General features: G+C 37.4%; 2 protein-coding genes and 1 non-coding gene across 3 annotated transcripts; 1 reads left to right on the forward strand and 2 right to left on the reverse strand.

Moving 5' to 3' along the window:
- Positions 1 to 1,757: 1,757 nt before the first annotated feature.
- On the reverse strand, positions 1,758 to 1,869 carry trnal-caa (transfer RNA leucine (anticodon CAA)). Its single transcript has 2 exons — positions 1,832 to 1,869; positions 1,758 to 1,803 (listed from the first exon to the last, which is right to left on the reverse strand). It is a non-coding gene; the product is annotated as a tRNA-Leu (tRNA).
- Positions 1,870 to 2,161: 292 nt separating this feature from the next.
- Positions 2,162 to 5,689, forward strand: dhrs12 (dehydrogenase/reductase (SDR family) member 12). The gene is made up of 10 exons (XM_056755013.1): positions 2,162 to 2,329; positions 2,441 to 2,574; positions 2,753 to 2,835; positions 3,010 to 3,102; positions 3,202 to 3,283; positions 3,661 to 3,722; positions 4,406 to 4,510; positions 4,642 to 4,732; positions 4,831 to 4,968; positions 5,188 to 5,689. The coding sequence occupies exons 1-10, from the start codon at positions 2,274 to 2,276 to the stop codon at positions 5,298 to 5,300; spliced, it is 957 nt and encodes a 318-aa protein (XP_056610991.1). The 5' UTR covers positions 2,162 to 2,273; the 3' UTR covers positions 5,301 to 5,689.
- Positions 5,690 to 6,156: 467 nt separating this feature from the next.
- On the reverse strand, positions 6,157 to 17,554 carry wdfy2 (WD repeat and FYVE domain containing 2). The gene is made up of 12 exons (XM_056755762.1): positions 17,171 to 17,554; positions 15,483 to 15,550; positions 15,077 to 15,150; positions 13,574 to 13,628; positions 12,649 to 12,799; positions 12,404 to 12,516; positions 11,220 to 11,346; positions 10,716 to 10,821; positions 8,050 to 8,151; positions 7,843 to 7,973; positions 7,589 to 7,697; positions 6,157 to 7,494 (listed from the first exon to the last, which is right to left on the reverse strand). The coding sequence occupies exons 1-12, from the start codon at positions 17,305 to 17,307 to the stop codon at positions 7,465 to 7,467; spliced, it is 1,203 nt and encodes a 400-aa protein (XP_056611740.1). The 5' UTR covers positions 17,308 to 17,554; the 3' UTR covers positions 6,157 to 7,464.
- Positions 17,555 to 17,618: the final 64 nt, after the last annotated feature.

The following is a 17,618-nucleotide window of genomic DNA, read 5'->3' on the forward strand; positions in this document are numbered from 1 at the left end:
GCCACCTCGCGGTCATTAAACAGTCTAATCCAAGTATTGTCAGATATTGATAAGCTATCTTGATATGGTCCGAGATTGTAAATATGTACTCTTCTGTGGCTCAGAGGCAACAGCATGGCGCTAGCGACGCTAAGGTCACGGGTTCGATCCCAGGGGATTCCACACATTTAGAAACAAATATATAGTGCAATTCAATGTAAATCACTTTGGTTAAAAAAGGCGTCTCCCAAATGCATAAATATTTATGTAATTATTTTACTTATTATTTATGTTCAAAACAGTGTCACATTTCCCACAAAACAGATGTTATTTTATGATATGGTATAATATAAATGTAATATATATTTTTTTTACAATAAATATATATATTCTGTTATATATCACGTCAACATGAGGTGGCATTTTCACTCTTACATAAGGTAAAAATGAATATAATTATTGCCATCATTTAGGATGCTGTTAAGTATATCTTTATCGACCTGTTGTTATAAAACTGCTTTGTTATTAGATTTTGAAGCCAAAACTCAAAAATGTCCTACTGGTGTGACTGTTTCAAGCATGGTTCAGTTATGTTTCTAAATAATATAATTTTTATAAATTAAGAACAAAACATAAAAATGTTAATAAACATCTGGTATAATTTAACAGGTGTCTATTTTAGTAAATGGCAATCATTTTTTTCATCCATATATTTCTTAAACCGCAGGAATTTGAAACATTTTTTCACTTAAAACGATGTCCTCTGGTGTGACACCAGATCCTCGTTTTAAAACGGGCACATCCACAAACAATATTATTTTGCTAAAAAGACCCCATTCAAGATTATGTTACTGAAGCCCCTGTGAAGCACATATCGTGTCTATATGGTAGGTTTTTGTCTCCAAATTGTTCAAATATTTCACTTTTTTGGAGCCAGTAACAGGGTCAAATTATGTTGTCCTTTGGTGTAACGCCCTGAAATTATATTTGTATCAAAAAACTATATGTTAAACTACATAATCATGGAAGATTATGCAAATAAATATTGCTAACTGCTGTTGACAGGTCAGCTAGAAACAGCAAGGTCATTAGCTGAGACGAAAAAACTGAAACGTCCTTTGGTGTGAAAGATAATGTCCAGTGGTGTGACGGATAATGTACACTGGTGTCACACAAGATGCGATGCTTCTTTGGTTTTGAAAAAGAAAGAATTGAGGGAGGAAAATGAATGGAAGAGAGAGCACTCGGATCTATAGAGATAAAATGAACAATGATTCACACAGAAGGGAGGAGATCCTAAGAGAATGACACATAAAGAAAATAGAATTAAAATCATTCATTAAATAGGAGCCTTATACTTTATAAAATAATTCACACCTTAATTAATTTTATTAGAATATCAATTAGCTGTGAAATAGGGAGACACTCGAAAAGTTTCAGTAAAATAGGCCTCCTGATTGAATGACAGAAAATGTGTCTACATTTTTCTTGGGGAAACATTTAGATTTTTTTCTTCCGTTTAACCTTAGATTTGAATGTATTGTCTATGAATTTATTCATTTATATCTATACTTTTTAAAACATTGTCAAAGTTAAATAAAGTGTAAAAATAACTATATTAAAATTAACAGCACTTCCTCGTTTAATACAACTACCATTTCTGTCCTTTGGTGTGACACACATATAAGGACCACACATTTTTCTTAGCTCATAATATCTTAAAGAACAATTTGGGTAAAAGCGATCTATTAAGTTTTACACAGAATCAAAAAAGGTACTGTCAGAAGTGGGATTCGAACCCACGCCTCCATTCGGAGACCAGAAATCCCGTTTGTGTATGGGAAGGTTTAACCTTGAGTCTGGCGCCTTAGACCACTCGGCCATCCTGACAACGATATCCGAAACTTAAAGACATTGTGAGTATTAAACACATACTTGTGTATCGACGTGGTTACCTGTATGCTTGACATTTTCTAAAGCAAGACCAGAAATAAAAGAGTTAAAAACGTTATAATTAAAAAATCTCAATGTATCGTATCAAAATCAAGTTGTTAATTTCACAAAACTAAGATGGGTTTGATCAAGACACGGAATACACGGTAATTAAGAATTATTCTTATGTAGTATGCGTTGCAAAATAAGCTGCGCATGCGTATTGTAACCCACTGTAACAAACCATGTGGTCTGTTACCAAACGCCACAGGGGCGTGGAGCTATTTCTTACCAGTTTAACATTTGCTAGTATGTTATGACACCGCTGTTAAGTTGAAGCGCTAAACGTTAAAATTGCACCGATGTCTCTATACCGAAACACCGTCTGGTTCATCAAAGGTCTACAGGAATATACAAAGTAAGCCATGACAAAAGCGTTTCTCTGTTGTTGCCAATGCTACGAGTAATCGTAATTTTACTATCGATAATTTCTGAATGGCATTTTTTGTGTGTTTTCCTCGTTACTCAGGAGCGGTTATGAGGCAGCGGAGAGACGCTTCAACACGGCGGATCTGGAGGTGAGCGTCACCGGCCGCTCGTTCATCGTCACCGGAGCCAACAGCGGCATCGGTAAAACCGCCGCTTGCGAAATAGCTAAAAGAGGTGAGAAATCAAAACATTTTTTATTAAAAATCTAATTAGTCTGCTATAATATTTTGCTTTAGATAGTACAAACTAGTAAGATTTCAACCCACAAATGGGACGCAACAGCGGCTCCTTAAGCCAAATGATATGCGGTGCAACAAAAACCAAAGTCCATTCACAAATTGTTTTTCTTCAGGCGGGATGGTACACATGATCTGCAGAAATAAAGATCGTGCGGAAGAAGCCAGAAAAGACATTGTGGATCAGAGTAAAAATGAGGTATATTTGCAGAGAACAAATGAAAGCCAATCGATGTCACGTATGCACTCACTTTATTTGTTATGGTGACATGGTGTAACATTACATAAAACTACTATAAAATGAGTAATCTCTAATCTTACAAGGGCCCCTGTGAAATAGACTGGTGTGACTTTTTCTATCACTTTCTCTCAGAATGTTCATGTTCACATTGTTGACATGTCCAGTCCCCGCAAAGTATGGGAGTTTGCCAATGGATTCTCACAGAACCACAGTCTACATGTTCTGGTAGATGTATTCTGGTTTATTCATATAAGTAGTCTTTGTATTTTCATGCTCTCTCAACCCCTTTGTCTGTTTTGATCTTTGTGTGATTTGTTGTTGTAGATCAACAATGCTGGCTGCATGGTCAATCAGAGAGAATTGACTGAGGATGGCCTAGAGAAAAACTTTGCTACAAATACACTTGGTAAAAAGTCTTGATTGATCTTATATTTGTCTTATTTTGTGATTTTTAAAAACGTTTTAACAATTTCAACCAAATTCACAGACAGGCCTGGTACTAGGTTGGCTTGGGCAATTATTTATATTTGGTTGTGCAGATATATAATCATAGTTCATTGTATACGTCATTTTTACATTTATATATATTTTTCTGTGATTTAATTGACAGATCATTATTTAATAGATATCCCCCTAGTCCCAGTCCTGTTCACAGGTTATCCCTTCCCATAAAGTCTTTCCATTGTCTTTCACTATCACTTTTTCAGATCTGAGATAAAGAAAGAGCATAACATTCATGTCATGACTAGATGGCACTTCATTCATTATCTTATTTGTTGTTAGGGACATATATTCTGACAACAGCTTTGATCCCCGCACTTAAAAAGTCCCAGGATCCCAGAGTGGTGAGTGTTCTGAAAAAATGCACCTGTTCATCTTTTCTTCTTAGTGAATAATGTAATAGACAAGTGTTGTAAAACTATACCTATTAAAACAGGGACTGTGCCAGTGTAGCTTTGTGTGTTTTGAAAACGGTTAAACCTATTTCCCCCTTATTGGCTTCCCTTCACTGGCTTCCAGTCCGTTTTAGAATCGATTTCAAGATTTTAGTAATTGGTTTTAAATCCTTAAAGGGCTTAGCCCCATCCAATCTATCCGATTTAATTAAGCCTCATGTTCCATCCAGATCTCTGGGGTCTGCTGACCGTATGTTGTTGGCAGTCCCTAGAGTAAGACTGAACTGCCTTTGCTGTAGCTGCCCCTTAACTGTGGAATGCATTACCTGTATCAGTGCGGATGGCCACTACATTGTCAGTGTTTAAAACTGGTCTTAAAACACACTTTTATTCGTTGGCCTTTAACTCAGTCTGAGAGATGTGGTTGTTCTTTGTTATCTGTCTTTGATGTTCTTTGCTATCTGTGATCTGATGCTAATTTTATGACTTTTATGACTTTTTGTACAGCACTTCGGTCAACTGCCGTTGTTTTAAATGTGCTTAAGAAATATATTAAACTTGAAACGTCCTGCTCAGCTGTAAATGTCTTGAGTGACATTTGAAGTCTATAAATTTAAATCTGTACGGTATAGATCACAGTGTCGTCTGGCGGGATGCTGGTTCAGAAGCTGAATGTGGAAGACCTTCAGTTTGAGACGGGTTCTTTTGACAGCACCATGGTGTATGCACAGAACAAGGTGAAATACATGATGAATGCATAGCAAATCATACAAAAATGTAGCGGTAACTTTTGAAAGCAAAGACAAAAGCTTTAACACGTTTCCACCCACACACACATATATATAATATAAAACACGTTCATTTGCAGAGGCAACAGGTGATTATGACAGAGCAATGGGCAGCTCAACACAAAGAAATTCACTTCTCGTCCATGCACCCAGGATGGGCAGATACTCCAGGTAGGAAGTGTTTTTGTGTGTCTGCAAACATATACATGATGTACGTGTTACCATATATTTTGTTGTCTTATCCAGTGTGTTGTTCATTCTGTCCACAGCGGTGAGATCATCCATGCCAGATTTTTATGAGAAAATGAAGAATAAACTCCGTACTGAAGCACAGGGTGCTGACACAGTGGCTTGGTTGGCCATATCAGATGCTGCCAACAGACAGCCCAGTGGCCTCTTCTTCCAAGGTCAAGCTTCTGTATAATGACTTCCGTTTGATTTTTTCCACATTACTTATATTGTAGTTCACTTTTTGTAAGGATAGGATCCCTTTACTGATACTGTAAAAATCTATTGTATAGTAAAGTATCACTGCAAGAGATTACAGTGGATAGTGCTTATATAGTGGAGATCTCTTTGACCTGTAAATGAACTAACCTCTGTTTTACACACTGCTTCATCTACAGACCGAAAAGCTGTTTCTACACATCTGCCCCTGGCTTTCTCCAGGTCTTCTCCAGATGATGAGCAGAAGCTTATGAGCATGCTGGAGCAGCTTGCGGATCAATTCAAGTGTTAATTGGTTTAGATTGAAACCTGGTGCTGATCAAATCCATGAGGATTAAGAATCTCAAACAACATTCCACAGAGAGGCTGTGGTGTTCACTCTTTAATGGCAGTGAGAATTGTAGAGATTATGGAGAGCACATTAATATTGGACCAAAAATATCAGACAAACAATTAACATATCACATTTAATTGGTGGGTTCAAAGCTTTTTATTTCAAGCAAGCCATGTGAAAAAAGTGATGCTGCCAGGAACATCTTACTGAAGAAAATGCTAGTGAACCCTTGAACAAATATTATAGTAATAGGTTATTAAATATTCATTATTCTAATCTAATTATGAACTAAAACAACCTATTTATGATTGTGTTATGTTTAATAAATATTTTTGGTGATTAACAAATCCTTGTCATAATGTTTTGTTTTGTTCCAAGAAATGCCTCTAGCATTTTTTTAAACAAATCAACTGCAATGATCCATATAACTCTGAGGTTATAAGCTGCTTTAACGCTGGTCCAGAAGAACTTCTTGTTTCACTACACAAACATTTGAACAAATATAACCAATTTATAAAGTTAAACAAATGTCTTTAGATTTAAGTAAATAAAACTGAAACCGGAAGCGTTTCTGTACCTGTGTTTACATCTTGTAAGGTGGTCTATACTAAGTGACTTGAGGTGCTAGTTGTTGCAACAGCTGTTGACAGTAATTGCATTATCAAAATATTTATAGTTTTATTAGTTTAAAAGGGGAACAGTGAGTCAAAGCAAAGTTGTACTACATGTTTGTATTACGGATTCATTTTGGTATTAAGATTCCCAGTGAGACCACCAGCATTAGAGCATTAAAAGGACAAACCACTACTTGTTCTGGTCATTTCAGTGTACATTTTATTTCACAATATCAATCACATTTCAGTACTACCACAAGGATCCTTTACGATATTGATAACGAAGCAATGCTGGGAAACAAGTCTGTGTTTAGTGTTTAGTTGAGGATACTGTGAGGGTCTCTTCAGTTGCAAAAGAAACAGTTAACTTGTCCAATATTGAGATGACAGAAATATGCTCAGTTTAAGTCACATGTGGTCTCATAATTTGAATTTATCATCATTCTCAAATTCTAAGAGCTTTTAATTCAAACTTCTCCATAGTGTGTTATTTTCATAATGTGCTAAGTATCGCACACATAATAATCTTAATATTAAGCTTATAATCAACTTTTACAGTACATGGTGTATTCAAAGCACATGCAATTCTGACATGATTTAGTCTCTTAGGAAATCCTTCTTCTAACGGGGAATCCAACAGCTACTCTTGTAATTTTGATTGAGATATTCAAAGCTTTAGCTCCTTTAAAATCTGGTTTTCCAGGTATTTTATGAACACACACCGCATACATATGTTTCACATACTACAGCTTGAACAAGTCACTCATTACAAAAGCTTTCATTCCACACAGCAAAAAAACAAGTCATTTCATGTGACAAATCACATGATATTTTATGACATAAATAAAAATGATTAGACATGGTTCTTACAGTAATCAGATCCCTATGAAACATAAGCTCAAATACAATGTTATTGTAATTAAGCATCATTTTCAATCTATAAACAAGTGTGCATGTGTAATCGTTATTTTAACCTACATGATAAAGCCTAAGAGCTTACATTATTGAATCTGAGATGAATAGACTGTGACCAAAAGGGAATAGTAGCCACAAGCTAAATGCCTATGCCAAATCCGGACCACTGATAATTGTGGTAAAGGCACTTAAATATAAAAACAGTTCCTGCATTCTTTGATAGAATATCACAAGGATCCATTTGTGTTTGGAATAAGACTTTTTCACAGACAAAATATAACAATATGCCAACATAAACAAATATTTACATACAACATAACCAAGCAGATTCAGACTGGATTCTATGTGCAAGACTGTTCCCATAACCATGTGTTCATGCACAAATACATACAACTGCACATGTCCAGATGTGTTTTTAATAACACAACATTTCCCCAATAAGATCATGCTGCCCATGACAGAAGTAGCACTATTCTGATCTGTCACCACTTAGGATATGTTTCCCAGGAAAACCAAGGAAATCTCGCTCTCTGCCAACACAAGATTCAGATTCTTCTTTTTAGTCTGTGTTTGCAGACGCTACTGAGGAATCCTCATGATACTACTGGAGTCATGTCCCACAGCTGCATGAAAGCACACAAAATAAAATTTCAATTTAATTTCCAGTCACACTTTATCAAACAGTGCATTCACACGTGTATGTGCATTGTGACTAACCTTGACGACTTTGTCCGTCCCAGAGGTAAGAAGCCAGCCCCTGGTTGGTTCATACTGCATATGAATGATGCTGTGTTTACTGTCGTGGAATGTTGCAGTCGGTGCCCGTCTATATGATGCAAAGAAAGATATTTAAATTATTTATGGATTAGGCAGACTTGCACTGTACTCCAAGGAAATTTGTGCATGTTTTTCTTAGGAATCAAATCCATTTAGACTACTGAATGCTTTAGAGACCACCCAAGTTTACTTACTCCTCATCTGTAATTGAGTCGTGACAACTGTCACAAACCCGCACCTCAAATTCAAATCCCATGAGTGGAATAGTCGAACGCTTGGAGGAGCATTTTCCGCACACGGCCTGTCCACACTTTCTACAGTGATGCTGGGAAAAATTAAATCATGTCACATTTCATAAATTCAAATATTGGTCTGAGTAAAGCAACAGTTTGAAGGACTACCTGCCGTAGCCCAATTTTCTTGCAGTCCCACATCTGTTTGAAATTCCAGAAGAACGGCTGTTCACACTTCTGGCATGAGTCACTGTCGAGCCACTCAGGAGTCTAAGACAGAGATAAACCATGTGAATTTAGTAGGCTCCGAAAGTTTAAGACCATGTTGAAAAACTTTGATTCAAATCTTATGTTTTCCTGGAAAAAAATCTTGCTTCCATTTAGCCACACAATGAGTTCTTTAAACTTCTCAGCGTGATAATCATGCTTATTCCCTCATATATTCATTATTGAACTGTTCCTAAAATGCATTTAAAAATACTGGTATTGTGTTGTTTAAACACAATTATGATTTTTTCTTTGTGGTATTCAAGGGCCCGTATTTTAATGATCTAAGCGCATGGTCCAAAGCGCAGGTACACTCAGAGCGTGTCCGAATATACTTTAGCTACTTTGGCCCTGTCCCAAATGGCGCACTTCATGTGGACTCGCGGTCTTGTGGACTTAAAATTGCATGTGCTCGCCAAGTCTACGAGTGTCCCATTTGTCTTTTCAGCGCTCAGAAGTCTGCTCGTGAACGCCTCCGTTGTGCCCTCGATGCGGTCTTCGGCGAAGCCCGCATTAATGCAGACTCCACTGAAGTCCACTACCCAGGAATCCTGGCAAACGCCCAATCAAAGAACGGATGGAAGGAGTATTGTGGATGTCAGACATTTACGAAAAAATGACGGATACATTCTTTAAAGTATGTTTTCAATGATGAAATTGCAAAGACAACGCGGTCATGCCGATATGCCGTGTTCAACATTAGAAAGGTTAGACCCTATCTCACTGAGAATGCGGCACAACCCCTTGTCCAGGCCCTGGTGATCTCAAGGTTGGACTACTGCAATGTGCTCCATGCTGGTCTTCCTGCAAAGGCTATCAAACCACTCCAGCTGGTTCAAAACGCATCAGCACACCTCGTCTTCCAACAGCCTAAAAGGGCTCATGTGACACCCCTTTTCATCTCTCTCCACTGGCGACCGGTCGGTACCCGTATCAGATTCAAGTCACTAATACTTGCCTACAGGACTATCACTGGATCTGCGCCGGCTTACTTTCACACCCTCCTACACTCCTACACCCCATCATGAAACCTGCGTTCAGCAAACCAGCGGCGTCTTGTATTGCCTTCCCTTAAGGGCAGTTAATCGCTTTCCCGCTCTTTCTCATTCTAAACTCCTTCATGGTGGAACATTCTTCCTAACTCGGTCCAGTCAGCCACATCTCTCACAACATTCAAAAACATTAAAACCCATCTCTTCTGTGAATACTTGACAGCCAAAAAAAGAGATAATTAATAACCCTTTCTCTCTACATGTAGTGGTCTAGCTTTTGTCGAAACCAACTTTGTATTGGCACCTACTCTATTATTGCTCATGTATGACATATCTCTTATTGCTCCCTAAACTCTTTGTAAGTCGCTTTGGATAAAAGCCTCTGCTAAATGACTAAATGTAAATGTTTTGATAAAATTCAAAGTTAATTGATTAATTAGTTAATTATTCACATTATTGCTTATTTATTTTCGATTAAGCTAGCTATTCAAGAATAAAAACTTTTATTGCAGTGCATTTTCTTACTTAAGGTTATTACACATGTGTTATTGTAGATTTGTAGTTGGCAATGTAAAGCTCTGTATTATAGAGAAATATTAAATAACCACATATATGCATATTTAGAAGTGTATACAGAAGAATAGTGTATACAAATAAATAAATATACATTAGTGGTTGCATTTACGTAATGACAAATGAATGCATTACAAACATAAGTATCTATTGCATAGTGCTCAGGTGGCATATTAACATATGAAATACAGAACTATAAAAACCGGCTGCTCCAGTCCCAAATAACTATAGTGTGATCTACTTCAGCCGACACTGCACAGACTGTTCAGCGAATGACAACAAAGTACCGTGTGAGTGATTACAAAGCAGCGCTTGCTCTTTCCGGTGTGATGACCTCAAGTCTGTCCCAAAATGCACTCCCATGTGCCCTTGTGGACTCGTGCCGAGTGCCCTATAGTTCTGCAATTCGTGACGTCACCAAGTGTTGACCACTTGGTGAGGTCACCAAGAGGAGGTCCACAAGACCGGAGTGCAGCATTTGGGACAGGGCCTTTGATGACGGGAAACCCGGGCGCATGGTCTAAACGGGTTGTCCTGATTCTCTTAAGGAGTATGGGTGATTTTTGGCGTTATGTGTAGTTAACCAATCAGAGTCTCATCTCCCAACAAAAAAAAATTGCGCCATTGACCAGGTTTGAGTTGTTCTATTGCGCAGTCAATTTTCAGTTCCTCAAAACAGCAAGGCGCCAACAATGAGCCTGTAAGCACATCTTTTTTAGACTATCAAATGACACAAATGCATTTGCTATGTAAACAATGCGGCGCAGGGTGGGAAAATGAGAACTGTATCAGGCTGAAACTAGCAAAAACACTTTTTTTATTTTTGATGCGCATGTCCAGTTTTAGTCAGAAAATAAATGCAAAAGAAAAACATTTTTATTTTTTATTCTGGGAGAAATGTTGTCTACTACAAAAACTGAAACAAAAATGAATGTTTTTCATAAACACATATACAGTACCTATTAAATTCAGATAACCTTAAAAATAATTATCCCTTCTTACCTCTTGTCGTGTGACGTCCATGTTCCAGATAACTATTCCTCCATCTGAACCACAGGAAATGAGTTGACGTGTGTGAGGAGCGTAACACAAACCCTGCACTTTATCACTGTCACACACACATAGAAACATTTAAGCATATTTGAAATAACAGATCATCCCTCATTATTTAAACTATTTTGCCAGTTACTTTATTTATTTATTTACTTTATCTATTTTTGACAACAATTACATTTAATAATTTGGGGGTGGTTTCCCGGACAGGACTATCTTAAGGCAGGACTAGGCATTAGTTAAACAGGGATATTTACGCAGTTTTTAAAAACATACTTTACAAAAAAACACTACTGGTGTGCATCTTGAGACAAAACAATCGCACTGGTATGTTTCAAGATAGTTTTAAAATTTAAAGATTTTAAGTTGTTTTCGATAAAGACACCTCTAACATTTAAATTAGTTTCGGACTATGCTTAAACCCTGTCCGGAAACCGCCCCTTAATGTCTTACTTGTGCCCCTGCAGTTCAATAGCTGTGCCTTTGCGGCCCCCGATGTCCCACATGATGATTGAATGATCAGAACTTCCAGAAAATAAAACCCTTTGCACAGGATCCCAACACAGAGCAGTAACATTGCCTGTAAACACACACACAGTCACACACAAAGACAACAACGTATGTGCAAACAATAATAGGAAACTTTTTGAAGCTCCAAAAAGTACATCCATCAATCAAAGAACTGCTCGACATGGCTATGTTGTCTTGTTTAAGTGAAATATCCATATTCCATTATCCCTCTGTTCCGCGTGAACCTGAGAGTTATTTTTCCGCCAAATGACGCAGGCGTGAAGTAAGTTCTGGTGGCGAAAACAACAACTTCGTTTTTGTTCCAGTTGTTTCCTCTGCGTGTGAGCTTTCGTCACTGTCATTTGCCGGAAAAACAAGCGTCAGCTTCACGCGCAGCAGAGGGATAATGGAATATGGATATTTCACTTAAACAAGACAACATAGCCACGTCGAGCAGTTATTTGATCGATGGATGTACTTTTTGGAGCTTCAAAAAGTCGACGCCCATTCACTTCCATTCTACCGTTTGGAAGTAAAATGATACATGGTATTATAACTAATACGGCATTATTCTTCAAGAAGAAAGTCATAATCAGTTAGGATGCATTGAGGGCGAGTAAAACATGGGGAAATGTTGTTTTGTCTGTGAAATATCCCTTTTAAGCGTTTTTAAATTAGCTTTTAGTATGAATGATTATGTTAACCTTAAGGATATCTATAAACTAGTGTGTTCCAAAACATTGCCAAAGTTATTCAGTCCAGGTTACACACAGAAAGAGTAAACATTGTTCATTTATGTATACAGTAGTACAGCAATACAAAGTGAACAGAAAATCTGCAAAATTACACTTTAAGTTTAAATATTAGGTTATGTTCATAATTCTGTCTCTTGCACTTGGATTCACACAATCTAATATCAGATATATTGGCCTTTAATGATGGCCAAATTAAGTTATTTGAAGCTAAGAGGCTTTCTATACAAATGTATTCCTCATTGCTCAAAGCCTTCTGCATGGTTCAGCGAAAGTGTTTTTTTTTTTTATGCAAGTAATCCAGATTGGCCAGCTATAATAAATTGCTGGATGAAGATTGATAATGACTTGACTGTGTTTGTGTGAAGTGAGCACCTGTGTGTCCTTTAAAGGTTGTGACCAGACTGCAACTATCCTGGTCAAGCTTTAGGATCGTCACTTGTCCAGAATGATCTCCAACGAAGGCATGTCTGGTCTCCATATCAAACCTTACACATAGATTGTCAAGGAACCCACAGTGTAAAATGTCTGATCATGTCTGATTTGAGGTGAATTTCGGATGCATTTTAAGGAGAAAGCAGGTCACTTTGATCCTGTGAATGTGGTGTATGAAAGGATACTGTAGTCCAGACACCCATGCTGTGGTCCTGTATGTGCCCAGCTGCTGCCCACTTTCTGAGCAATGCCATGTAAAGCTCTTGTCCTGCCCTGTGCTTAGAACCCATTCCATCTCTAACACAAACAACACCACAGTCACGCTACCCTGATGTGCTATAAAAGAAAAAGAAAATGCACAAAACGGGTCACTTTATTATATTTAAAAACAAAGACAATTACCACCCATGTCCATTCCATCATTCACTAACCCTCTTGTCACTTCAAACTTGTGAGACTTTTCGCAGAACACAAAAGAAGATTTTACCCAGAAGCGGTACCCATTCACTTCTGTACAGACACAAAACCAAAGCAAGTTAATGAGTACCGCCGTTTTTGGACATTCTATAAAATATCTTCTTTTGTGTTCTGTTGAAAAGAACAAGATGGTCAGTAAATTATAACATTTTTGGTCGAACTATCCCTTTATATACCTTAATAAGTGAAACTTAAACTCATGCAAACATGAAAACAGGACAGTCAAAAAAAAATTTGTAATCAATTAAATCAACAAATTAAATCAAATCAACAAAAAAGAAAAAACTATTACTTTGTATTACCTGTAAATCTATTTACAAGTCATACATCCTACAGAGGGTTAGCAAGATTACTTTGCATTCATGTCACTCTTGGCCTTAATCCACTATAATTGAGCACAATGTTTTGAGTAAATACTGAATAAATACATCCTAACCACCATAGAAGGGATTTCAACGAGCAAGTGTCTAAACTTCGGTATTAGCTATAATACTTAATAAAAAAGGAGAATACTTATAATGCATGTTACATGCAATATAAGGCAATTTGTTGAGAGCCTGCCGCATTCACATGTCCACTTGACATGGTTTGGTGGAAAGAACTAACTTGCCTGACAACAGATTGGTGACTTACCCTGATATGTTCGTTCAGGAGTCAACTTGTTGTAGTCTTCAGACAGCACAAACTCCTGGAGAAAGAAGAAAACAAGCATCTTACACAGTGCTTGTGCCATAGACGACTACATAAACTACACAAAGACTAAACAAATACAGTTAAAGAGCTAGGCATTATATTAGACCTAAACCTGTCATTTGGAAATCACATCTCAAATGTCACAACAACAGGCTTCTTCCACTTTAGAAATGTTGCCAAATTACGAAATATTCTATGTGTTGCTGACGCAGACCTCAAGACTTGACTACTGTAATGCTCTACTTAGTGGTTGTCCTGCACCATCAATAAACAAACTACAGTTAGATCAGAATGCAGCGCCAGAGTTCTAACCAGGTCCAGAAAATACGATCACATAACCCCAGGTTTATCATCCCTTCTCCGATTACCATTAAGTATCGTATTGACTTTAAAAGTTATTTTAATTACTTATACAGCCCTTAACAGTTTAGCCCCTACCTAGAAAAAAGAGCTTCTATCTTACTACAAGCCATCACGCTCTCTAAGATCTCAAAACTCTGGACTTTTGATAACACGTAGAATAACTAAATCCACCAAAGGGGGTAGAGCTTTCTCATACGTAGCACCTAAACTCTGGAATAGCCTTCCCGATACTATTCGAGGGTCACTCTCCCAATTTAAATATAGATTAAAGACACATCTTTTCAGCCAACCATTCACTTAATGCATGATATGCTAAATTAATTAATCAATTAATGAACAGCAGCTACTCAAGTTATTCTCTTTTGTCCTCCTCCCCCGCCTCAGGATGCCGATCCCAAGGTAGGGGGAGATTACGCCTGGACCAGATGAACATCCCATGCCACAGACTACTTGTCACAATAATGTAAAATTTACAATGATTAGTATTAAATGCTAAACTTACATCACATGACAGCAGTTTGAAGTTAGCTGCACTCAGTTACATTATGCCATTATTATTTTCCCTGCTTATAACATTCCTCTGTAGCCTGATATCGATAAAAAATAAAATAAGACAAATTAGACCCAAACAGTTTCAACAAATGAAACTTCCTAAATCACAACTAATAAACTCTAACTATTCTTCATAAACATTTACTCAGTAACTTTTATTTAAAGTTATTGAGTGCAGCTTTGACGCCTCAGAGATCTGGCTCTCCCGGCTTTTTTTTTCTCCATTTATTTATCATTGAAGATTGGGTTCCTCGCCACAGGGCATTGCTGGCTGGCTTGCTCACTGCAATTATTAGATATTATTTACTAGAATGAGAACTTGCTTGTTCTATAAACACCATGCACTGTGCTGTGTTTTACATTTTCTGTGTTTTTCAGTTTTTCTCCTGTAAAGCTGCTTTGGAACAATCCACATGGTGAAAAGCGCTATATAAATAAAATTGAATTGAATAAACACCAGGTTTGTGTGTAAAATTACAACAGCAGTTCTGTTTTTTTGTGGTTGATGATAAAGTTTAGTCAACATACCAACACAACGCCATTTTCCATTCCAACAGAGATCCTCCTTGTCTCTGGGTTAAAGGACATACAAGAACATGGAGCTACAAGACAAAAATGAAAAAAAAAACTTTACTTAGGAGTACCCAAAAGAACAATAACAAATGTCCTACCAGGAAACAGCTAGCGGATTAGTCGAAGTCTGCAGTAGTTAACCAGAAAGTAGGCAAAAAAGAAAATCACTACTAGGAAATGAAACTGATGAATGTGGGATTCTGTAAACACATGCAGGAGTTCATACCCATACTGGTTTCATTTAGCTTTTTAACTTTAATAGTAAAATTCCTGAAGTTCTTCTGTTTACACGAGCCTAGTGGTTGAAGGAAAACTAACTTTGTTGTCCAGGAATCAGAGGGATTTGGGATAGTGGACTCACCAGGCATTGTGTGATAGACACTTGGCCAGTACTGACCGCTGTCCCTTTTCAGCCACACACGTATTGTTCTAAAAAAAAAACACAAAGGACTACTTTTGGCTATGCTGTAGCATTTACATTTGAATAATATGACAAAGTAAGACCCCAGACTGAATTCAGTTGAACAGAAATGACATAGCCCTAAAGAAACAATGGGCTTTGTTTGATAAAACACATTAAAAGTCTTTGAAAATTGTAGGGAAAATCATGTGTGTAAACTTTTGCATATGTAATAATTGTATATTAATAAATGATAAAGAAAATTAACAAATGTATTCTCATGAATAAGGCTCAACTAGGGCAAGGTTGTAATTGCATGTATAAAAAGGTCACCCAAAACGTAAATTCTGTCAACATCCCATGTTATTTAAAGGGGTGCTGCAACGATGTGTCATGCATTCTGACTTCTTAACTATGTTAAACGCTATCTTTTCTCATGCTTAACATGGTCAACTTGTCAAAAAACAAGTTTTACATATTACGTAGTATTTCTGTGCTCAATACACTCACCCAGCGATCATACAGGTTTCGGAAAGGTTTTTTTGAACATATAAACTGTTTGTTAACAATTTTTCTTAGTGGATATAACGGATTTGGAGATCGTTTGAAACTGATATACGGAGCCGTCCCAGCGCTACAAGATGCCAGACATGAACCGCATGCGTTGAGTGAAACTGATGTGTGTTGTTGTTGTTGTTGTTGACAATGTGCTTTAGTTCAGCCTCCCCAGCACCAACGTATGATTTCGGAAGTAATCATGCAGCTGTATCTCTCTTTTATTAATGTGATCAAACTCAGTACTCTACGAAGATATGATGTATGCAATGTTTCTCTATAGATACTGAAGATTAATATGAGATTGGCAAAAACCCTGTGTGTTAGGGCCGCTTTAATAGGGGGGCTATTTTGAGAAATGTCTCATTGGTTTTGTGTGCAATACAATTGGCACCAATGTTGTTTGGTTTACATCATTCTCTAAAATATATTTTCTGTTCTGCAGTAAAAGAAAGTCATTCAGGTTGATGTCCCAGAACTGAAATTTGCTCAAATTCTTCCAAATATATTTCTTTGTGTAAAACAGAATTAAGAAATGTATACAGGTTCGAATCAACCTGAGGGTGAGTAAATGATGACAGAATTTTTATTTTCTGGGTGAACTATTCTATACATAATTTCATTTTAAATTTTAATCCGACTGCAGACACAATGTCCTGGTAGATACATGAAGACTGCACTGCTGTGTATATAAATTATTAAATGGAAGTGGGAGGAGACAACGCGCGTTGTTGTGCAAGGATTAGGTGAACCGCATGCAAATACTCAAATCAGGGTCCTCAGCGGTGTCCGCATATCTAAATGCTATTCTTTATTCCTAGCCTCCAATTAGATGATTGAATATATTTGGACATTTACCAGTGCTCCAAACATCGGTTACTCAACCAAAAAACAAGCAATAAAATATAGTTTTATTGTGAAACAACGCCTATTTCATTATTCAACGTAGTTATTAAAGTAACGTTATATATACTAAACGCCATGTATTCGTATTTCAGGAACCCGACTGCTGTATTTAAGATGTTCTCTAATATAACGTTACATTTCGTTAAAAAAAAGCTGAATCTGATTTTGGGAAATCATAGTGCACGGACCTGTCCTGAGATACGCTGATAATCCCGTCCTCTTTGGGGATGATCACAGCCGTGTTCACCACATCTTGAAAGCCCTCGATCTTACTTAGCAGGACGGGCTTTCGTGTCTGCGGAAGGGGATGAATCTCTGCCGCCATAGCGCTGTCGTTTCTAAATCCTCTCTCGGCAGCATAACACGCTGAACAGGTCTGTCGATTATTTAACCTGCAACACGGTGAGCTGCGACGGTCAAGGATGCTGCATGTCAGCTGATTACCTCTCAAAAGCTTTAAAGTTACAGTGAGTAGCAATCGCTATAGCATGTTCCATAGACACAGTCGCGTGTTGTCATGGCCCCCTATATGTATTCAGACGATCCGACTTATCACCGAGTCAGCGATGTTTGCGTTTTCGACGTGCAGTTTTGACTCTATTGAATACCAGTTGCGTAGAACCGGAAGATGAACGT

This window comes from Triplophysa dalaica, chromosome 8, assembly GCF_015846415.1.
Source record: "Triplophysa dalaica isolate WHDGS20190420 chromosome 8, ASM1584641v1, whole genome shotgun sequence".
In the NCBI taxonomy this organism is placed as follows: Eukaryota; Metazoa; Chordata; class Actinopteri; order Cypriniformes; family Nemacheilidae; genus Triplophysa; species Triplophysa dalaica.